This window comes from Hemiscyllium ocellatum, chromosome 7 (assembly GCF_020745735.1).
Source record: "Hemiscyllium ocellatum isolate sHemOce1 chromosome 7, sHemOce1.pat.X.cur, whole genome shotgun sequence".
Taxonomy (NCBI): domain Eukaryota; kingdom Metazoa; phylum Chordata; class Chondrichthyes; order Orectolobiformes; family Hemiscylliidae; genus Hemiscyllium; species Hemiscyllium ocellatum.
This window is the reverse complement of record NC_083407.1, coordinates 66,872,351-66,897,051: the sequence shown is the minus strand read 5'-3', so window position 1 is coordinate 66,897,051 and position 24,701 is coordinate 66,872,351. Positions and strand designations below refer to the sequence as shown.

The following is a 24,701-nucleotide window of genomic DNA, read 5'->3' as shown; positions in this document are numbered from 1 at the left end:
CCTTGGTTATGGAGAGAGATAGGTGCGCACAACATGGTAGATTTTACAATTGGGGGAAGGGAAATTATGATGCTGTAAGACAGGATTTGAGGAGCATAAGTTGGGAGCATAGGCTGTCAGGAAAGGATGTGGTGGAAATGTGGAACTTTTTCAAGGAGCAGATACGACGTATCCTTGATATGTATGTACCTATCAGGCAGGAAAGAAATGGTCGTGTGAGGGAGCCTTGGTTGACGAGGGAGGTTGAATGTCTAGTAAAGAGGAAGAAGGAGGCTTACATAAGGTTGAGGAAACAGGGTTCAGACAGAGCAGTGGAGGGATATAGGATAGCCAGAAGGGACCTGAAGAAAGGGATTAGGAGAGCTAAGAGAGGGCATGAAAAATCCTTGGCGGATAGAATCAAGGATAACCCCAAGGCCTTTTATGCGTATGTGAGAAACATGAGAATGGCGAGAACGAGGGTAGGTCCGATCAAGGACAGTAGTGGGAGATTGTGTATTGAGTCGGAAGAGATAGGAGAGGTCTTGAACAAGTACTTTTCTTCAGTATTTACGAACGAGAGGGACCGTATTGTTGAAGAGGAGAGTGTGAAACGGACTGGTAAGCTAGAAGAGATACTTGTTAGGAAGGAAGATGTGTTGGACATTTTGAACAACTTGAGGATAGACAAGTCCCCCGGGCCTGACGGGATATATCCTAGGATTATGTGGGAAGCAAGAGAGGAAATTGCAGTACCGTTGGCAATGATCTTTCCGTCTTCACTGTCAACGGGGGTGGTACCAGGGGACTGGAGAGTAGCGAATGTTGTGCCCCTGTTCAAAAAAGGGAATAGGGATAACCCCGGGAATTACAGGCCAGTTAGTCTTACTTCTGTGGTAGGCAAAGTAATGGAAAGGGTACTGAGGGATAGGATTTATGAGTATCTGGAAAGACACTGCTTGATTAGGGACAGCCAGCACAGATTTGTGAAGGGTAGGTCTTGCCTTACAAGTCTTATTGAATTCTTTGAGGAGGTGACCAAGCATGTGGATGAGGGTAGAGCAGTGGATGTAGTGTACATGGATTTTAGAAAGGCATTTGATAAGTTCCCCATGATAGGCTTATGCGGATAGTCAGGAGGCAAGGGATAGAGGGAAACTTGGCCAATTGGATAGAAAACTGGCTAACCGGTCGAAGTCAGAGAGTGGTGGTAGATGGTAAATATTCAGCCTGGAGCCCAGTTACAAGTGGAGTTCCGCAGGGATCAGTTCTGGGTCCTCTGCTGTTTGTAATTTTTATTAATGACTTGGAAGAGGGAGTCGAAGGGTGGGTCAGTAAATTTGCAGATGATACGAAGATTGGTGGAGTTGTGGACAGTGAGGAGGGCTGTTGTCATTTGCAAAGGGACTTAGATATGATGCAGAGCTGGGCTGAGGAGTGGCAGATGGAGTTCAACCCTGCCAAGTGTGAGGTTGTCCATTTTGGAAGAACAAATAAGAATGCGGAATACAGGGTTAACGGTAGAGTTCTTAGTCAGGTGGAGGAACAGAGGGATCTTGGGGTCTATGTACATAGATCTTTGAAAGTTGCCACTCAGGTGGATAGAGCTTGTAAGAAGGCCTATGGTGTATTTAGCGTTCACTAGCAGAGGGATTGAATTCAAGAGTCGTGAAGTAATGTTGCAGCTGTACAGGACTTTGGTTAGGCCACATTTGGAGTACTGTGTGCAGTTCTGGTCGCCTCACTTTAGGAAAGATGTGGAAGCTTTGGAGAGGGTGCAGAGAAGATTTACCAGGATGTTGCCTGGAATGGAGAATAGGTCGTACAAGGATAGGTTGAGAGTTCTCGGCCTTTTCTCGTTGGAACGGCGAAGGATGAGGGGTGACTTGATAGAGGTTTATAAGATGATCAGAGGAATAGATAGAGTAGACAGTCAGAAACTTTTTCCCAGGGTACAACAGAGTATTACAAGGGGACATAAATTTAAGGTGAAGGGTGGAAGGTATAGGGGAGATGTCAGGGGTGGGTTCTTTACCCAGAGAGTGGTGGGGGCATGGAATGCGCTGCCCGTGGGAGTGGTAGAGTCAGAATCATTGGCGACCTTTAAGCGGCAATTGGATAGGTACATGGATGGGTGCTTAATCTAGGATAGATGTTTGGCTCAACATCGTGGGCCGAAGGGCCTGTACTGTGCTGTATTGTTCTATGTTCTATGTTCTAATCATATTATGGGGAGCTACTTCCATTTTCAACTGCTGGTGGTATTGTGCAACTGTGAGTGTGACGGTGGTGTTTGAAGACTGAGGGCCAAAAGAGAATTTGAGACATCCACCAAAAATATAATGTATTTTCATATATAACTATCTACCCTGGAACTGTAAAATGAATTAATAGCCTCTCACCTGTTCTTCTAGCCACAGTATATATTTGGTAGTCCAGCTCAGTTTCTAGTCAATGGTAATTCTCAAGATGTTAATCATGGGGGATTCAGTTATGGTAGTGATATTCAGAGTCCAGGGGTGAGGGCTAGATTCTCTCATTAGAGAAGGTTATTGCGGCACAAATAATACTTGTAAGTTCCAGCCTGGATGTTTTTCATGTCTTGATGTATTTAGACATGGACTACTTCAGTATGTGAAAAGTTACAAATGGTGCTGAACACTATGCAGTCATTAATGAACATCCCCACTTCTGACTTTATGTTGGAGGTATGGTCATTTGATAAAGCAGTTGAAGATGTTTGGGCCAAGGACATACAAATACACAAGTAGGTGATGTAATATTCATATCCAAAGTAAATTTGAACTGTGATCTGAAAATATTCCAGATGAATAGGAATTAGGTGAAGGAGGGGAGGTAAGCAGTCGCTTTTGGACCCATATTCGAATTTAATTGTAAAATTCTTCTAATTCAAGTTGTTTTTGCAAGTTACTTCGGATGCAACAACTTAACTGAATTGATTCTTTTCGTAATAATGTCCAGCAAGTTGTGCTATAATTTTTGTTCCTGTTTTTACCACTTCCTGTACCAGAACCGTAGCACAAAATTTTAATGTTTGTTCTTTATGCAGAATAATTGAACACTTACACTGTATATTTTGGAAACATCTTCATGTGAAGTTGAATTTAGATTCTATGAATCCGAACCAGTTACAAAGGTTCATTGCTGCAAATTCTCTTAATGTAAATGACCTGCAGTTTGGAGAGTTTTAAGTATCTCTCTCCAAGCAGAAGCAACATTAGCTTATGACAGGGAGCTTGTTAGTTCATCGTCAGTGACACAATGCCAATGAATTGACGTTTATTCACTTGTGATAATGTCTGCGCTTTATTGCTCATTTCTTCTCACTCCTCCCATTCCCTCCACTTTCCATTCCCAATCACATTTACTTGTTAAAATTACAGATTTGATATTTAGAACACTGCATTCTGACACCATTTACAACTCACTCTACTAACATATAAAATTTTGTGTGTATATCAAATGTGGTTAATGGGGTGTGGGCAAGGTTGTATTAGATTGGCTAACAGTGGCTATGTCATAAGGCAGGAAGCCAGTGGAGGAGTTAATGTGCTTGATGTGGGTCATATTTATGCAAGCTTGATCGGCTGAATGCCTCTGTGCTATGCTGTTCCATGGTAATGGAGTTTGCAGTATAAAATTGGATATAGTCATTTTTAATCAATTGTTCTGGCATATTCTGATGTGTGTGGATGGAACTTGAATCCATACCTTCTGAACCTGTAGTGACACGACCACTGTGCCACAAAAGCTCCTTAAGTGATATGTAGCTATCTCTGAACAGGTTGGCTAAAAATGTTATTGTCTTTGGAACAAGTAGGACTTAAACCTGGGTCTCTGGGCTCAGAGGGTGAGACAATACCACTGGACCACAAGAGCCCTTCTTGTAATGTAGATGTTTTCTAATTAACCTGAAACATAGAAAATAATCCATCTAAATGTTGGGTATTTGTGAGTGAAAGGGCATGTTAATTATGTTTGATGGTAGAAATATAGTGGCGTTAACTGCTACCTCACTTCAATTCCCAATAGAAAATGTATGAAGGATGAAGAAGCTGGAAAAGCACAACATCTTACCACTTGCTCCATGCTCTCTTGCCACTCGCTTTGCATTTGCTCCCCCACTTTCCTGCTGATTCTTTGATTCCCTTTTCTCTTCTATCACTCCCTTCACTGCCTTCCTGAAGTCTCCTACACCTTTGATGTTTCCCCCTTTGTGACTGCCCCACTCTCTTATTGCTCTGTTTGCTGATTCACACCACCCCATTCCCATTGCCACATCCCCAGCTCCCTTCACTGCTTCTTCATGCTCTTTCCTGCCACTCCCTTTGCTACTGTCTCCACTTTCTTGCTGCTTCACCCCCACAACTCTCATTGCAACTATTGCGCCCCCCCCCCCAATTATTACCATTGCTGCTTACCTTTGCTGCTACCTCCCCCACCCCAATCCTTTTGTTGCTCCTTCTGCTGTTCCCCTTCCAGCTCATTGAACATACCACTCAATAAGTATTGGCAAACAAGGGTGTGGGACTCTGTTGCTGATCTATGCTGATGTGAATTTGGAAATTTCACCCACACTGACAGCATACTTGTCAATCTCTAATTCATACCAACACTGCAATGATGTGGATTCAATGAGAAAGAAGGTTTGGTGCAGAAGTGAGAGGCAATAGAATGAAGGAAATGAGGGGAAAGACAGTCAGACCAGAGAATATTGTGGATTTTGAATCTGTCTCATTTCTTCATCTATTTCTGCCTTTTCTCTCATTTCGTTTCTCTCTCTGTTTCTTGTTACTTCCCTTTCAGATGAAGCCAGCCCATTGCACTATGTGATGGGAAATGTGCTATCAATAAATAAGAGGATGTCACATTTCCTGAATATGAATGTGGGAAAAAAATGTGACTGCAGACCCCGACTCTGCCCTGCTAAAACAGTAAATCTCTGTTCACCCAGTTTTGTTTATTTTTCTTCCTTTTTCTCCTTTCCAAGGCCTGTTTCTTATGCCTTCAACAGTAGGATATACAGGAAACAGATCAAAAATATAATTCAAACCACCTGTGCAAAGGTTTCTGACAGCAATTCCAATTCGAAAATGCCTACACTTGCATTTTACTTGGTAATAGAAAAAAACATTTTTATTACATCAGGTCTAGTTGGTAGAAGAAATTATACTGATTCAAAAAGCATAACATTCTTTGGCCTGATCTTCTAATTGGCATTGGAGTAGGAACTTCATGATGTGCATCACCAGGTGGTGCTGGTAGCATCTGATGATTCCCCAGTCACAGTTTCCTGTTAATACTGAAGTCTTTAGTATTTTTCTGGGGGGCCACCTGCGGCTCAGTGATAGTATCCCTACTCCTGCACCTTGAGGCCTGGGTTCACTTCTCATTTGCTCCAGAGGTGTGTATTAGCAGCTTTGAAGGTTGGTTAGAAAAATAAGTTAATGCTTCTTTTTCTAAGGTCCCTTCGTTGTCTATCCAGGTTTCTTTGCCCATCCACTTCCATCAGACCTTGCCTGGCTCAACCAATTTTTTTTAATCTTTCCAGGAAGAGATAACTCTAGGCCAATTAGCCTAACATCTACTGTTGAAAAGGTTTGGAATCACTTATTAAAGAATTAATAGCAGAATTTATGGAAAATCATAATCTAATCAAGTAGAGTCAGTATAGCTTCATGAAAGGGAAATAGTGTCTGACTAATTTAGTAGAGTTTTTCAAGGAAGCCTCAGCTAGAGTGGATAAAAGAGAACCAGTAGATGTGTTGTATCTGGACTTCGAAAATGTTTAGAAAAGTTACCTCACAAAAGGTTGTCACAAAATAAAAGTACACTGGGTTGGAGGTAGTATAATCATAGAACACAGAAAAGTACAGCACAGAACAGGCCCTTAGGCCCACGATGTGCCAAGACTTATTCCTAATGTAAAATTAGTAACTGAACCTACGTACCCCTCAACACACTGCTATCCATGTGTGTCCAGCAGTTGCCTAAATGTCTCCAATAACTTCGCTTCCACCACCTCAGCTGGCAATGCATTCCATGCATTCACAACTCTCTGCGTGAAGTATATTGGCATAGCTGGAGAATTAGCTAATAGGCAAGAAACAGCAAGAAGGGATAAGGGGCTCTTTTTCAGGTTGAGGAGTTGTAACCAGTGATATTCCACAGGGATTAGTGCTATGTTACTGACTTGAAGGAAGGAAGGGAATGTACTTTGGCCATATTTGCATACAACACAAAAATGGGTGGAAAGCCAGGTTTAAAGAGGGATACAAATAATTTACAGAGAGGTATTGATAGGTTAAGTAAGTGGGCAAAACATTGGGGCAGGCAATAAACAAAAAATAAGTAATGCCTGTAAAAATAGTATGGCTATTAACATGGGGGATTTTAATATATATGTAGATTGGACAAACCAGCTCAGTTAGGGTAGACTTGAGGAAGAATTTGTTGAGTGTATCAGTGATAGTTTTCTTGAACAGTGTGTAATGGAACCGACGAGGGAACAAGCTATCCTAGATCTGGTCCTGTGTAATGAGACAGGAATAATTAGTGATGTCATAGTTAGGGATCCTCTTGGAAGGAGTGATTACTGTATGTTAAACTTAGAATACAGGTGGAGAGCGTGAAGATAAAATCCAATACCAGGGACCAGTGGCTTGAACAAGGGGGACTACAATAGAAGGAGGGAGGACCTGGCTTAAGTAGATAAGATTTTATGGTGGGATAATTGACGAGCAGTGGAGGACTTTCAAGGAAATTTTTCAAAGTACTCAGCAAAAGTATATTCCAGTAAAAAGGAAGGATTGTAAGAAAAGGGGTAATCTGCCATGGTTGTCTAAAGAAATAAGGGAGGCTATCAAATTGAAAAAGAAGGCATACAAAGTGGCCAAAAACAACATGAAACTAGAAGATTGGGAAAACTTAAGGTCAAAAGCTAAAAAGAAAAGTAAGATGGAACATGAGAAAAGTGTCAATAATGTGGTGCTGGAAAAGCACAGCAGGTCAGGCAGCATCCAAGGAGCAGGAGAATCAATGTTTTGGGCATGAGCTCTTCATCAGGAATGAGGCTGGGGGGCAGGGAGATAACTGGTGGGAGGGGGATGAGGCTGGGGGGAAGGTAGCTGAGAATGCAATAGATAGATGAAGGTGGGGGAGAAGGTGATAGGTCAGAGAGGAGGGTGGAGCAGATAGATGGGAAAGACAATGGACAGGTCAAGAGGGCAGTGCTGGGTTGGAGGCTTGGGACTGGGATAAGATGGGGGGAGGGGAAATGCAGGAAATGGTGAAATCCACATTAATCCCGTGTGGTTGCAGGATTCCAAGGTGGAAGATAAGGCCATCATCCTCCAGTCATTGGATGGTTATGGTTTGGCAATGGAGGAGGCTCAGTCATGTCCTTGATGAAGTGGGGGAGGGAGTTGAAGTCTTCAGTCATGGGGCGGTGGGGTTGGTTGGTCTGGGTGTCCCACAAATGTCTCTGAAACGATCCGCAAGTCCTGCCTCCCCAATGTAGAGGAGACCACATCGGGTGTAAAAGATAAAGTAGATGACATTTGTGGAAGTACAGGTAAATATCTGACAGATGTGGAAGGATCCTTTGGGGCCTTGGATGAAGGTGAAGGGGGAAGTGTGAGTGCAGATTTTGCACTTCTTATGGTGGCAGCGGAAGATGCTGGGAGTGGGGTGTGAGCTTGTGGGGGAGGAGAGGTTGAGGGTTGGTGGGGCTGTGTGCATCTGTCAAGGGAGTTGCTGAGGAAATGGTCTCTCCAAAACACTGGTAGGGATGGGGAGGGAAATATATCCCTAGTGGTAGGGTCTGTTTGGCAGAAGTGGCGGAGGATGATACGATGTATATGGAGGTTGATGGGGTGAAGGTGAGAACCAGTGGGGTGAAGGTGAGAACCAGTGGGGTTCTGTCAATGTTGCATTGGGAGGAGTGGGTTTCAAGGGTGGAAGTGTGGGAAATGGAGGAGATGTGCTGGGAGGCATCGTCGACCATGTGGGAGAGGAAATTGCGGTCTTTGAAGAAGGAGGCTATCGAACGGGAATCGAACTCATTAATCCGGGAGTATAGAGAGGTGAAGGTGAGGCCTTTGCTGAGGACTGATCGTTCATCCTCAGTAAGGGGGAGATCTGAGGGAATAGTAAAAACATGGCAGGGCTGGAAGCTAGGACCTGGGATGAGTCTGGAGCTGGGAGTGAGGGTGGACAGGCACCTTCCCCTGCCACTGCAAGAAGTGTGAAATCTGTGCTCACATCTCCCGCCGCCCCCCCCCCTCCCCCCCAACCTCTGTCCAAGGCCCCAAACTGACATCTTCTACAAACCCACCGACACCCACAGCTATCTAGACTACACCTCCTTCCACCATGCCTCCTGTAAAAATGCTATCCCTTATTCCCAGTTTCTCCCCCTCAGCCGTATCTGCTCCCAAGAGGATCAGTTTCACCACAGAACACACCAGATGGCCTCCTTCTTTAACGACCACAATTTCCCCACGCACGTGGTTGATGATGCCCTCCAGCGTATTTCATCCACTTCTCGCACCTCTGCCCTCGAACCCCACCCCTCCAACAGCAACAAGGACAGAAACCCCACCAACCTCTGTATACATTGCATCATCCTCTGCTATTTCCGCCACCTACAAACAGACCCCTTCACCAAAGATAAAGTGCCCTCCCCACCCCTATCCACATTCCGAAAAGACCATTCCCTCCGCAACTCCCTTGTCAGGTCCATGCACCTCCACCAACCCACCCTCCCCTCCCGGCACCTTCCCCTGCCACCGCAGGAATTGCAATCCTGCACCCACACCTCCCCCCTCACCTCCGTCCAAGGCCCCAAAGGAGCCTTCCACATCCATCAAAGTTTCACCTGCATTTCCACACATCATTTATTGTATTTGTTGCTCCTGAGGTAGTCTCCTCTACACTGGGGAGACAGGACACCTACTTGCAGAGCACTTCAGAGAACACCTCCAGAACATCTACTGCCCCGTGGCTGACCACTTCAACCTCCCCCCCCCCCCCCCCCCCCCCCCCAACTTCGCCAAGGTCATGCAGGTTTTAGGCCTCCTCCATCGCCATTGCCTCATCACCCGATACCTGAAGGAAGAATGCCTCATCCTTCGCCTCGGGACTCTCCAACCCCATGGCATCAATGTGAATTTCACCAGTTTCTTAATTTCCTCTCCCCCCACCTTATCCTAGTTCCAACCTTCCAACTTGGCACCGCCCTCATGATCTCTCCATCCTCCTTCCTGCGTATCTGCTCCACCCATCACCATTACCCTCACCTCTATCTACCTATCGCAATCTCAGCTACCCTCCCATCACCCCCCCACCCTCCCTTTATCTCACCACCCCCTCTGCTCAAAAGCCTGATAAAGGGTTTTGACTGAAATGTCGATTCTCCTGCTCCTCGGATGTTGGCTGGCCTGCTGTACACTACGCTCTCAACTCTGATCTACACTCCTCACTTTCTCCAACTTGCTGGTGAGGCTAAACCTGATGTACTGTGTGCAGTTTAGGTCTCCTTACTTGAGAAAGGATGTACTGGCATTGGAGGATGTGCAAAGGAGGTTCACTAGGTTGATTCCAGAGTTGGGGGTGTTGATTTATGAGGAGAGACCGAGTAGATTTGGATTATATTCATTGGAATTCAGAAGAATGAGGGGGAGATCTTATAGAAACATATAAATTATGAAGGGAATGCATAAGATAGAAGTAGAGAGGATGTTTCCACTGGTGGGTGAAGCCAGGACAAGAGGGCACAGCCTCTAGATTAGAGGGAGCAGATTTATGACTGAATTGAGAAGGAACCTCTTCACCCAGAGGGTTGTTAATCTATGGAGTTTCTTGCCCAGGGAATTAGTTGACACCACTTCAGTAAATGTTTTTAAAGTAAGGGTAGTTTTTTTGGACAACAAAGGAATTAAGGGATATGGTGAGAGCATGGGTAGGAGATCTGAGTCCACCAAAGATCGGCCATGATCTTATTGAATGGCAGAGCAGGCTCAAAGGGCCAGACAGCCTAGTCATGCTCCTAGTCTTTATGTTCTTATGTTCTACATTGGCAAATGGACTATAATAAGGAAAAGTTTTGGAAGGGAGAACAAAAGAACAAAGTATCACTAAAATGGAAGAAAACTGCAGAAAGCTGCAACACCAACGGCTTGGATGTACTTATGGATGAAACAAAGAAAGCTAGCACACAAATCTAGCAGGAAGGCTAATGGAATGTTAGCTCTTATTTCAAGGGGGTTGGAATATGCGAGTCGAGAAGGCTAATTGCAAATGTGCAAAGTGCTGGTGAGACCATATCTGGAGTACTGTGAACAGTTTTGGTCCCTTTGTTTAAGAAGAAGTATTATCTCTCTGGAGGCAGTTCAGAGAAGGTTCACCAGGATGATTCTTGGTATGGAGGGACTGGTTTATGAGCAAAGGCTCAACAACCACTCATTGGAATCTAATCAATGGACGTTAGAAGAATAACAGGTGATCTCATTGAAACAGATAGGATTCTTAAGGGAGATGACAGGGTAAATGCTGAGAATCTGTTTCTCCTCATGAGACAACCTTGGACCACAGAGGGTAACATCATAATTAAGTGGCACCGTTTTAAACTATGATGAGGAATTTCTTCTCTGAGGCTTGGTTGTTTTTGTAACTCCTTGCTATAGAGAGCTACGGAACGGAGTCTTTGTTTATATGTAAGGCTAAAATAGAGAGAGATAGACACTTGATCAAGAGGGGAATCCAGCGAGATGGGAGAGGGAGGAAAGTGGACGTGAGGAGTATTGGATCAGCCATGATCCTCTCTGCCTCTCAAATTTGATAAATAGTTTGTTGTCTAAATTTCTTTATATTCATTCCTTATTTGTTTTAAATCCACTTCTCATCTGTTTAAAAGTTTAGATCTACAGTCTTACCTCCACAAATGTATCAATTATTCCACAGATATCCACTGTTACCTCAAGCCCATGTTTTGATCAATACCTTCCTGTTGAATCATTTACTTCCTCCTGCCACTGATATAAAGAAACCTAGTCCCACCTACCGATCAAACTTCACACGTTACTAACTATTTATCCCCAACACTCCAAATGATCTTTACTCAGAATATACTAACAATTCCCACTGCAATTGTTCCTTCTTTTTCTAGTAGAAGGAAAAATATTTCATTAAACTTTGGATTTTAAAACATGTAGTCAGACAAACTGTTTAAAAAATCTGTGGCAATAGGACATTAAAGTAATAATGAGCTAGCTTTAGTTCCCTGTAATCAATTTCTCAAAACCACGTTAGCAATTCTTGTGGAAATACTGAAGCATTATGTTATATATGCGAAAGAACCAAATATCTGGTTTCAGATCACAGAGGGTTATTATGACTACCCTCCCACAGATCCATCAGCATATGCAAATCAACCTCTGTATAAGTAAATCACTTGAGCTGCTTATGGAAATCACTTGACTTAAAAAGATATCTATAGTCACCTTCCTGAGCAGTCCTCATATAAAAGATGGCTTGCTCTCTATAAGCAGCGCCACCATCTGGTTGTGCAGCTGCTGGCAAGCTTTGTGCATGTCAGTCATACTGCTGCATAACTTAGTCATAGAGTCATAGGGATGTACAGCATGGGAACAGACCCTTCAGTTCAACCCACCCGACTTCTTCCAGAATCCATTGCTGTGCAACAGACGGTGGAGGTGTTCACAGGGGCAAGAAGAATTAGAGGATACATTGTTTCTGATGTGACTGACAAGTCCACTACACAATGAGCTAACTCGAGTAGATGGTGCTGGAAGGATCAAGCAACTGAGGTTTTCAATGAATTGAATTTTTTGTCACATGTACCGAGGCACAGTGAAAAGCTTTGTCTTGCGAGCAATACAGGCAGATCACAGAGTTAAATAGCATAAATAAGTAAATAATAGGTGAACAGTGACAAAACAAAAACACAGGTACAGGCAAATGCTACAAGTATGAGTCCATTCAGTATTCTAACAACAGTAGGGTAGAAACTGTTTTGAAACTGGCTGGTCCGTGTGTTCAGGCTTCTGTACCTTCTCCCCCGGTAGAGGTTGTAGAAAAACATTGCCAGGGTGGAATGGATCTTTGAGAATGCTGGCAGCCTTTCCTTGATAGCGGGCCTGGTAGATGGATTCTAAAGTTGGGAGAATACTCAGATACGAAATTGAGAAGTTGGACAGCCTCTACAAATCTCCAAAGTTTCTCAGTATTTTCAGTACCTTCCTGGATTTAGTTATCTTCATTCTGCACGGTCACAAACCAGGGACTCCCATGAATCAGTGGGGATATTTGATCTCTTTAGAAGGCTTTGAGGAAGTGATTCCGCTGTCCTCCAGGGTGCATTCTAAACTAAGTTCCATGCGGGATGGTTGCTTCGCTAGTCTGATGTCAGGTATGCAAATGACATGTCCCACCCAGCAATACTGGTTGAGAGAGATTTGCATCTGAATACCAGACTTAGAAGTGGATTCTGGTGGTAGCCTCCTCACTTGCCACAATATACAGTGAACCTGACTTGATAGCAATTATTTTTTATCTCCCAGTCTCACTCTACTCTAGCAAACACTTTTTATTGTTGCTCAATTCCACTTCTGTTACCTCACCCACCACTAAATAACATCATTCTCGCAAAACAAAAGCAGATTCTGAAATAAAAGCAGGCAATGCTGGACTGAGATATTATAATGATGGATCTATTTGAATTTCACGTAAATAAACATGAAAACTGTTACTCGTATGGTTTGCTACAAGGTAAAATGTTTATTTTAACTGATCATCTACTATGGGATTCATATCTAACCAATTTGTAGTTCAAGTGGCGTATTGAACCACAAAATAATTAGAAATCTTTCTAGTAGCACTCAAATTCTATGATGCAATTTTCACCAAGTGAATAATAAACATTCTCTTTTTTTTTCTGTCATCTTGCAAACATTAGGCAAATACAGAGAAACCTTCACTAAGCAAAACTGAGCAAGTTGGAAGAAATGCTCTTCTGTCAGATATATGCAAGCCCAAAAAGTTGAAGAAGACAGTTACCAATGATAGAAGTGCACCAGTTGTTAGTGGTAAGTTTAAAGAATTAGACAAATAAGTTTATTAATTTGACTGGTTAATTAAATTAAAGTTCCCGATGCTTTGCTGCCATTTTTAAAAAATCACACTGCACCATTTGCTATCTCATTCAAACACATAGTGTGCTGTATGAATTTACCTGCAATATACAATCAGTTTACACTTTGTTAAAATGCTTTCTCCTTTATAATTTGCTCTTTGTGCTTTTTAAAACTCTAGAATTTTGTTTTTGAAATTTTTTGTCCTAGCCACATGGATACAGAAAAGCATACTTGTTGTTCCATGAACAAAATTCCTTATTGCTCAGCTTGCTTTGAGGGAAGGAAAGGACCCATCAAACTTGCACAAAGATATTCCTTTGGAACAGGGATGAGATTTTGGTATTCTCACATGAGAAATTTATTTAAAATAAATTTTCCAACGTTAATGTGCAGAAATTCAGAAATCTCTCAAACCCCATCACTCCTGTATCAAATTCTTAGATCATTTCTCTCGGCGAATGAGACTCCATGCTCGAAACCACACCTTCTAATATATACAAATTACTATAGGGAAGATTTACCAGTCCACTGTAAATAATATACCAATTGTATTTCTCTCTAAACAGTTCCTAAAGGTCCTGGAGGAGGAGGAGGTGGCGGTGGTGGTGGTGGTGGAGGAGGTGGTGGTGGTGGAGGAGGAGGAGGAGGAGGAGTTGGTGGTGGACCAGCAGGTTTAGGTGGATTATTTGCAGGTGGAATGCCAAAGCTGAGGTCTGCAGGAAGCCGAGAGAGTTCAGGTAAATAACAATTAATTAATGTAGCCTCGAATTTTCAATCATCTTAAAAATTATTTACATGTTATTAGTCTGTTAAATGGTGATGCTCATCTAATTATGTTAACTGATGTAGTTGAAAATCATCATATATTTGTACTTATATCTTTGTAAATATTGCATTTTGGCATGTGTAAGAATTTATAAATAAGTGGCTGATACAAGGAAATCTGGATGAGTTGTAAAGTTCAAAGTTACTTCAAAGGAGAGTACGTATTAAAATGTTTTATATTGACTTCCTAGGTGAAAAAACCAGGAGATTACAAGTCCTCAGCAATGACTTCTCTAAGTGACCCTAGAAAATGATGTGGATATTCTTTTTCTTAATTTCAAAAATATATTTCGTTCATAAAAATTTTTACATACACACCGTCAGTAGAGCAGTTTATTTCTGTACGGTCTTAACATATGGAGAAGAATCAGAACCCAAGTCATTTCTTTCCAATGCAACATACTAGGCACGAGGTAGGTCTGTTAACTGAACAGACTTCCATTGTACTTCGGCAGGGAGACCTCAGACTGTGGTCTTTTCCCAATCAGCCTTGGCAGGAGCTGCCCCAAGCTTTAGTGCATTCCTAAGCACATGGTTCTTAACCTTGGAATGTGCAAGTCCGCAACATTCTGTCAAGGTCAATTTCTTGCTCTGGAAGACCCATATGTTTTGGACAGAACAAAGAGCGTCTTTCACTGAGTTGATGGTCTTCCAGGTGCAGTTGTCTCATTGTGCATCCTGGGGAACAGACTGTAGAGTAGAGAGTCCTGCATCACGGAGTTGCTCAGGACTAACCTCGACACAAACCACTATATTTTTCTCCAGAATTCCTGTGCAAAGGCACATTCCAGAAGGAGGTGTGTGACAGTCTCCAACCTCTGCAGCTGACAAAGGGCAACATGTGGTGGCACAGAGTGTTCAGGGATACATGAAGGATCTTGCAGGCAGTACACTTCTCACCACCAGCCAAGCGACACCTTGGTGCTTGTTGGAAAGTTCTGGTGATGACACCTTTTTGCTAAATGACTTTGACAGTCTGCTCAGGATCCATCTTCTCCTTTCCCGTAGGGTCTTGAGGACATTATGTGCTGATCACTTTGACTTGTGGTCAAACGTGTTTTCTTGAAGGACAGGTGATATGGAACAGTCCAATTACTTGGAGTGATCCACAGCTCCAAGGCCAGTTCTGTCCTTTGCAACACCGGGTACAGGTAGAACCTCAGTATGTAGTGACACTTGGCATTGTGTATTGAGGTCTATGCACAAGTTGATGCAGTCACACACAAAGGTAACCACCAGGATGATGGTGGTGTTGGAAACATTCTTCTCTTTACAATGCCTTCCCCTGATTAGAGGTTTGTATGTGGTGCTGCATGCAAACATGGTCCATCTTAAACCTCCAGATGAAATGGATTACAATGTTGCAGGCTCTGGGAATGGGCCAGAGAGTGGTTTACACCTGATGAACAGGTTTTTACTCATGATGGAGAGGGAGCAGAGCTCCCTAAATTCTGCCTCACCTTAGTGATACATGCCTCCCAGGTTTTTGTGGACACCCAAGCCCCACCAAACCATATTCCCAACACCTTCAGGTAATGTGTCCTGATGGTGAAGGGGATAAAGGGATCTGTCAGCCCAGTTCCCAAAAAACTCTTGCCTCAAAGACATACCAGGTTAGATCAGTATACTTTCCTAGGTACACTGCAATTGAGGCGTAGACCAATGAGCCAGTCTAAAATGACATTATGAAATATAAATGATGTGATCACTGTACATGTATACTTATGGAGAAAGGATGGTTCCCTCTCTCCTCCTTGCTCCTCCACTTCCACCAGACTTAACAAAATGTCAGGCACCCTTTAGATTTGAAGGTGCCAGTTAATGGCATGATAATCAGGAGCGATCCATAAATCCCATGGCCCATGATGGGGCAGCGCTTAAATTCTGAACTCAGTCCCATCCACCGCGTATTAAAAGAGACATCAGAGTGGAACTGATATGCTATGCGTTTCCAATCAGCACCCACAAATGTCTTCATTTGTCAAGTGGTAAATGTAAGATTCACTATGAACAAAAGATCTATATAGAAATCTGGTTTTGATTTAATGACTGTTCATTTTTTTTTAGATTATTTACAGTGTGGAAACAGGCCCTTTGGCCCAACAATTCCACATCGACCCTCCGAAGAGCAACCCACCCAGACCCATCCCCCTACATTTACCCCTTCACCTAACACTAGGGACAATTTAGCATGGCCTATTTACCTAACCTGCACATTTTTGGATTGTGGGAGGAAACCAGAGCACCCGGAGGAAAAACACACAGACACGGGGAGAATGTGCAAACTCCACACAGATAGTTGCCTGAGACGGGAATTGAACCTGGGTCTCTGGCGCTCGCCCATTTGTTATGGCAAAAATATTTTTTGGGGGGGTCTATTCTACACATTTTCTTTCCTTGGGTTTTGTGTATGATTTAAAATTTAATTAACACATAATTTAAAATTGCTGAATTAGAACAAAATGGATAATTAAGTTTTCAGTGTGACTTAAAACCAAATTGTAATGCCGGAGCTCCATGTCACATTATTTTGCCACTGTCTGCGAATTAATGTTTCAGATGCCTTGAGGAGAATTAAACAAAAATTGTGTAAAGAGAATGGATGAGTCAGATAGGTCTGAGTATACTGTAGGAAGTATCATATTTACCAGTCTACAGTTCTGACAAATGAATTTCTGTGGATCAAAACTATTTTTTTAAAAAACATTGCTGTTCTACAATATGTAATTGTTTACAAGTAAACTGTAAAAGTTTGTTTTTAACTGTTAATTATGTATTTATTACCATTTCCATCGACAGATTCTGGTGGCAGTAGGCCTCCAATTATGCCTCCGGGTGGAAGATCATCTGGTCCCAGACCATTTGCACCAAGCAACACTCCTCCAAAGATACCTGGGTCATCTGGTTTTCCAAGGAATAATAACCCTGAGCTAGCAAGAAATAAATTGCCGCAACCAAAGTTTTCAAGGCCAGAAATAAGTTCAAAACCTGATGCAGTACCGCCACCTTTACCAAATGCACCAAGACCATCAGCATCAAGTATGCAGAACAGGGGTCCTCCACCTGCATTAGAAAATCGACCACCCATCAGGGGACCTTCACTACCAAATCGCAATCAAGGGTCTTCTCGCCCATTCTCTCCAGCTGTTCCACAGAACAGTGCAAATAGATCTTTACTACCTCCCACACCTAACAGGGTTGTTGAGGACAAGCCTTCACCACCAATGCCTCCAGTTCCCAGTACTAACAGACCTCCACTGCCTCCAACTCCAGTTAGGATGACAGATGATAGGCCACTGCCGCCACCTATGACAAATAGGCCTTCACTTAATAGGGATGGTCCTCCACTCCCACCACCACAACATCAGAAACCACCTGTCCCTCAAACACCTAGGCCAACTCCCTCTTTCCAAGCACCCCCACCACCACCACCTAATCGGCCAGGACCATCTTCCAATCATTCCAGCTCTGCTACAGATGTTGACATTCCAAAGCTCCCTCAACGAAATTTGTCTCTCCACAGCACCCCTTCAACATCACCAGGACCAATTCGCAGTGGTCCTCTTCCTCCCAGTGAAAGACCTCCGCCTCCTGTGAGGGACCCACCCAGCAGATCAGGTGAGTTAAAGAGAAATTAATGAAATAAGGATCCAATGAAGATTCGGGATATGGAGAAATGAGGAAGAGAATACAGAGAGCACAGAAAAGTACAGCAATGGAAGCAATGTAAAGGAGAGGAGAGACCAAAGAAAGTTAACTGATTTCTGTTTCTGTTTTCTCTTGTCAATTCCCCAAAATGATTGTTGTAAATTCACATCCTTAATTTGGTCCTTTCTTTCTTTAATTTGTAAGGCAAAGAAATGCCTGGGCTAAGTCAGAAATTGCTGCCAATCCTCTCAAATATAGTAAACCTAAAATTACAACAAATCCAATTAGGAAATACAAATTGATAAAGGAACTTAATTACATTAATGGTGTCTTCCTTATGGCTGAGAAGTCAATATCATGGCAGTAACATTACTATGTTATCTAGAAATCAGAAGTTTGTAAGAACAAACCCAACTCCAATGGTAACTATTTATTTCATGAGTGTATTTTGTTTTAAGAAACACCAGTTGAGAGTAAGCCTAAGGTGTAATGGAGATTACATTGTGAGTAGAGCTAAAGACACTATAAACTAGGAAACTGTTTAAAACAATGAAATAGGAGAGTGAAGCAATTTCTTAGAAGCTCTCCATGGTGACATAGAGTCATAGAGATGTACAATATGGAAACAGACCCTTCAGTCCAACTCATCAGTGCCGACCAGATATACCAACCCAGGTAAAAACATCTCTCCACCCTTCAGGCTCTCTGCCTGTATTCCTGATGAAGGGCTTTTGTCCAAAACGTCGATTTTATTGCACCTCGGATGCTGCCTGAACTGCTGTGCTCTTCCAGCACCACTAATCTAGAATCAGATATCCCAACCCAACCTAGTTCTACCTCCAAGCATATCCCTCCAAACCCTTCCTATTCATTCACCCATCCAGATGCCTTTCCAAATGAAATCTCATTTGATTTGACCTAGATTTTATTTAAATAAACAAAGCTAGAGATAAGGAGACTGACACTTTTATTTTATAGATTTCTGGCAATAAAGCAGTAAACCACAGTTTAGAATGCAGGTTTGAATTTCATTGTTAATGTTGAACAACTCTTTGTACGTAGAGTCAGAGAGTCATGTTGCATTCATTTTTTAGAGGAAACTTTAACTTATTGAAAATCACATTATAGGACTGTACACTAATTATTTTCTAATCTTCTTAAAACAGGACCTCTTCCTCCACCACCTCCAGTTGGTAGAAATGGTAGTAGTCAGAAAGCACCACCTGTCCCACAGCCTCCGAGCAGAATGGGTTTAGACACCAGGAGTGGCTTCAGACCCCCCCTTCCTCCTGACCGAGGAAGTCCTGTACCCCCACCAATGTCACTGAGAAATGGCTTCCAGGAGTCCTCACAAGCAATGTGTGAAGGTAAATATTACACCAGTTTTCATCCACATGCACCCCAAGATGTTTTCAGAATACAAACACTAAGTTGTTGAGAAATAACACCTTATTTTAAGTCTAAAGTTTATGTTGGTGAATGAGTGACAGCATTCTGACAGCTGTTTTGTGAGGAAAATTCAATTGATTTAATTTGTCTCTCTTTTATGTTCCAACCTTCATTTCATATGAATGTTTTTCCCTCATGGCAGCTAGGCATAGAGGACTTGCTATACAGATTGTTGTAGCCAAAAGCCAGACCTTACCTCTGAGGTTACTGCACCGTACAGCTGAGCTGGAAATGTTTCACGAATCAGTTAATGGATGCAATATTAAACATATCTGTTTATCCCAGAAATAAGTTACCACAATATACAGAAATGAGGAAGTTCTGACATTTGGTGCACTTTGGACATTGATGTTTCAGGTTTACGTTCTGACCCTTTTGCGTTGTCCGACATGTGTGGTTTTCAAAAAACTTCACAGCTCCGCTGTCAACCAGTGAGAGCAGGAACTGACTGCAAGAGTTGTGATTGAATGAGAAGTGAGTATAAAGAGACAGAGTTGCTCCATTAATCACAGATTCTGTCTCTCCCACGCTGAATGTTCCACGTCCTTCAATCACTGGTTCCCATCCCTGGTTGGAGGAGCAACAAGACCTGTCACTGAATGTTGAGGAACAATGTGTAGGACAGAATTGGCTGCATCATCACCAATCACTTCAACCAGATGTCAAAGACTCTTCCAACATCCTCAGTAACACCAAATAAAACAAGCTGAATAAGAAAGAAATGGGTGGAAGGGGACAAATGGCAGCTTGAAAACTTGAACAGAATTTGTGGAAGGGTCTGTGCCAGACTGAGAGACTGAGGTAGGGATCGGTACAGATGGTAACAAGCATGGGAACCTGTACCAGGCTAGGATGAGCTTGGATGTCAATTCTGGATTAGCCATTCCTCTGGATGTGCAAAGCTGTCTGTTTGAATGGGAGAACCCCACCTGAAATTGTCATGGGAACACCAAGGGATCCTTCTCTTGTTTTTGAGTAATTGGCTACTTTATTTCACACAGTGTTGCATTAAACTGACACTTGAATGTGTTGATTTCTGACTGCAGCATCGTTCCGCTGAATTATTCAAGTTCAGTCAGTTCTATAGCAAAAATGAAACTGCCTAATTTGAGACTAGTGGATAAGTTGCTACCCTTCAGGATCTTGAATGGTACTTCTTTTTTAAAAAAAAATAAAATTGTGGTATGGATGGATGACGATACAACTTTAAATGAGAAGCAATATAATAGACATGTAGAAAACTGATTTTCCAAAATGCTTATTTAGATAAGAGATTTTTATACCTATCAGATTTCCGTTGTATTGTATCAAATAGTTGGAATTTGCAATGAATTAGATCTGATTAAAGTCTGGTTGAAGATTTGTAGCTTGGGTGTCCGTTGTTGTGGTTCTGTTCGCCGAGCTGGAAGTTTTTGCTGCAAACGTTTCGTTCCCTGGCTAGGGAACATCAAACATCAAAGCAGCGCTTCACAGGAGGCTCCAATAGCACTGATGATGTTCCCTAGCCAGGGAACGAAACGTTTGCAGCAAAAACTTCCAGCTCGGCGAACAGAACCACAACAACGAATTAGATCTGACTTAATTATTGTCAATTTGGAATTGTATTTGGAATCTAAATTGAAGACAAACTGTCATGGAATTAAGGAACAGTGGTTACCACTGTTGTCTTGCAGCACCAGGAACCTGGGTTCGATTCCAGCTGGGGTGACGATATGTCTGGAGTTTGCACATTCCCCCCCTTGTCTGTGTGGGTTTCCTCCCACAATCCAAAGATGTAAGGTATAGACAGGATAGATCGAGTGAACCCTTAGAGTATAAAGGCAGTAGGAGTATACTTAAGAGTGAAATCAGGAGGGCAAAAAGGGGGCATGAGATAGTTTTGGTAAATAGAATTAAGGAGAATTCAAAGGGTTTTTACAAATGCATTAAGGACAAAAGGGTAACTAGGGAGAGAATAGGGTCCGTCAATGATCAGCAAGGCGGTCTTTGTGCAGAGCCGCAGAAAATGGGGGAGATACTAAATGAGTATCTTGCATCAGTATTTACTGTAGAAAAGGATATGGAAGATCTAGAATGTATGGAAATAGATGGGAACACCTTGCAAAATGTCCAGATTACAAAGGAGGAAGTGCTGGATGTCTTGAAACGCGTAAAGGTGGATAAATCCCCAGGACCTGATCAGGTGTACCCTAGAACTTTGTGGAAAGCTGGAGAAGTGATTGCTGGGCCTCTTACTGAGATATTTGTATCATCGATAGTCACAGATGAGGTGCCGGAAGATTGGAGGTTGGCTAACATGATGCCACTGTTTAAGAAGGGTGGTAAGGACAAGCCAGGAACTATAGACCAGTGAGCTTGATGTCGGTGATGGGCAAGTTGTTGGAGGGAATCCTGAGGGACAAGATGAACATGTATTTGGAAAGGCAAGGACTGATTAGGGATAATCAACATGGGGTTGTGTATGGGAAATCATGTCTCACAAATTTGATTGGGTTTTTTGAAGAAGTAACAAAGAGGATTGATGAGAGTAGAATGGTAAATGTGATCTATATGGACTTCAGTAAGGCTTTCGACCAGGTTCCCCATGGGAGACTGATTAGCAAGGTTAGATCTCATGGAATACAGGGAGAACTAGCCATTTGGATACAGAATTGGCTCAAAGATAGAAGACAGAGGGCGGTGGTGGAGGGTTGTTTTTCAGGCTGGAGGCCTGTGACCAATGGTGCTGGCAGGTGGGACTAGATTGGGTTGGGATATCTGGTCGGCACGGACGGTTTGGACCAAAGGGTCTGTTTCCTCTATGACTGTATGCATCAGTTAGGTGAATTGGCAATGCTAAATTGACCCGTAGTTTCCAAAGGTGTGCAGACTAGGTGGATTAGCTATGGGAAATAGAGTTACAAGGAGAGGGTTTTGGGGGGGGGGGGGATTGCCGTTTGGAGGGGAGGGTCAGTGTGGGCTCAAAGGGCCTGTTCCCACATTGTGGGGATTCTATAATTCTGCGTTAAATATCACACAACATCAGGATATAGTCCAACAAGTTTATTTGGAAGTAAAAGTTTTCAGAGCACTGCTCCTTTGTTGGGAGCTAGTGGGGCTCATGTCCTATGAGGACACGCTCCACAAGCTGGTACTTCCAAATAAACCTGTTGGACTGTAACCTGGTGTTGTTTGATTTTTAACTTTGTCCACCCCAGTCTAACACCAGCATGTCCACATCATGACTCTATGAAAATAGTATTCTGAACTCGTAATTCAAAGAAGCTAACATTAAAAGAACTGAATCATCTTGTCTTCATTGATGATATTCAGAAACTTTTCAAATGAAGTGGCCAAGAAGCATTTGAACTTCATCACAAACCTTAAAATGTGCTGTAATCGTATGGTTCATCTCACTGCAGTGATTTGCAACTTGTGTACATGGTTCCTTGTTACAAAAAGATATCAGCCTGTTTTGTCTTCAGCCTTAATTTTCAGACCATTTTGTCTACAGACACAGTTGTACCTAAAGATATGTTTTGAAATGCTTCCATGTAAACAAAGATATGCTGTTATCCATGCATTGTAAAATTAATATTTTTTTTGACCACAGATGAGTGGGAAGGCAGATTTTCTTTCCATTCCATCTCTGATTTTCCACCACCAGAACCATATGTAAACTTCCCAAAAACTTATCCTAGTAAACAGAACAAGGCAGAGAACAGAGGTGAGTAGCAGAGCAATTTGTCAACCTATTTTGAAGTTTGAAACATGAAGAGCTGAAAACGTTCCTTCCTTCATTTTTGCATAGGAAAGTTCCTCATTAGTTACGGGGATTTTGTAGAATGTTTTGAAAGATATCCAATAATTAGAAATTGTGTTTATCCAATTAATAGCTGAACCTTACTTCCCGGCTCAAGACAGCAATTACAAGTAAGCCTATTGTACCAGGGAAAAGTAACATGCAAACACCCAGTCATACATGGTTAATGGCCATGTGAGTGATAGACATGGGGATAAGTTATGCTTCTGAAACTAGAAACCATTTTCAGAAATGGAGAGAAGAACATTGGTAAAAGTGAAAGAGACAGAACAGTACAAATACATTCAAGTACAGTACAGTACTTCCAAATTTAAACGTTGCTTCAGTTACAGCAATATTTGGGCATCTAAAAAATAAATTGTGTATGTTGGTGAGGGAGAGAAATAATATGAGGGGAATTCTCTTAAAAGAATTTCAAAGTTATAATACTCATGCTCTCATTTCTTGGGAAGAGAAGAAGGACTCTTTTAAGTTATAGAAAACAGTTACTGGGGTATATCTAAATCTGCAAAGACAATCATCTTTCTGAAATTTTGTAACAATTAATGTTATAATTGTTCTTAGCATCAATATTATTTTTGAATCAAATTTTAAAATTCTATTTAACTGGAAAAGTTACATTTTTTATAATTCTTTGGACAGTGCATTAATTATAATCTTCTTTCTATAATAGATTCAGGTCGGAGAGAGCGAGGAGCTCCACCCCTTCCACCAATCCCACCTATACCAAGGTGAAAACAGATCTGGGTATTGAAAACTCACAAAACGTCATTCTACTCTTAGACCACCTTGCATGCTTTAACTGCAGACTTGCTACAGGGATGTTGAATTTGCCTTTCAGCTCCAGTCATTTTCAGCTGTAGAAATGCTGGCTGTCTGGCATTTGTTTATCTGATGCTTACAGCATCTGGAAATTTAAAAAAAAATTCTCTTTTGCATCTTTTGACTGCTTTAATGTAATACATGCTAACTTGTTTACAATACTATGGACATGAAAAAAATGTACTTCGCAAGAATATTTCTTTAATCTATTTTATACAGTCGCAATATCAGCTGGGTGCTCAATGTATAATTGATGTCTTTAAATAAAAATAGGCACTTTGGCTTTAATTAAATATTCTTAGTCATGTTATCAAATTGAGTTAAATAAAGAGCAGATTTGCATTTCCCAATCTACCTGTTGTAAATTGTAAACCAAAAAGTCCTGAAAAGCAAAACAAAAGCTGCTAATTGACTGTTGCTTGTTGAACTCATTAACTTTTTAGTAGTTTCTGTTTATATAGTGTACGTGCTCAACAATGACAGACAATGGATCACAAGTAGCTATACGAAACTACACTTGGACTGATTTGAGGTTATCATTTTAAAAATTCAGTTAATGAAAAGCTTGCACACCATTCCATTTACAAATTACTATAGCGGTTTACATAATTGAAAAGTGTTGTATTTACTTTATAAGTCATCATTTGTTAATATATTTTACATTATTGTTCAACTCTAAATAATCTGAGATACATAAGCATCATGAAAATGGAAAGAAGAAAATACTTTGGAAAGGAAAATCGCAAGGTGCATGACTCTGGATATCTATTCACAATTGTTGTTTTCAATAACTGCCTTCAAGCAAATTAACTCTCATAATGTTTCTAATAAGCTTCTGAGGACTCTTGTAGTGCAGTGGTAGTGTTCCTACCTCTGAGCCAAGTGGCCTGGATCCAAGTCTCAACTTTTCCAAAGGTGTATAGTAATATCTTTCAACATATTGTTTAGAAAATGGGTAACAGTTATATAAATGATTTATCTTCTCTTTGATCCTTTCAGAA

The 24,701-nt window shown here is 41.8% G+C and overlaps 1 protein-coding gene across 3 annotated transcripts in view; it reads left to right on the top strand.

Moving 5' to 3' along the window:
• Positions 1-23,959, top strand: part of LOC132817475 (WAS/WASL-interacting protein family member 1-like) — a 132,589-nt gene extending 108,630 nt beyond the window's left edge. For all 3 annotated transcript variants that reach the window (XM_060827928.1, XM_060827925.1, XM_060827926.1), the window contains exons 3-8: positions 12,977-13,106; positions 13,721-13,891; positions 16,779-17,597; positions 18,794-18,994; positions 22,669-22,782; positions 23,552-23,959. In XM_060827928.1, coding sequence (XP_060683911.1) covers positions 12,977-13,106; positions 13,721-13,891; positions 16,779-17,597; positions 18,794-18,994; positions 22,669-22,782; positions 23,552-23,613 — 1,497 coding nt within the window. In that variant the 3' untranslated portion in view covers positions 23,614-23,959. The remainder of the gene's footprint in view (positions 1-12,976; positions 13,107-13,720; positions 13,892-16,778; positions 17,598-18,793; positions 18,995-22,668; positions 22,783-23,551) is intronic.
• The last annotated feature ends 742 nt before the right edge of the window (positions 23,960-24,701 follow it).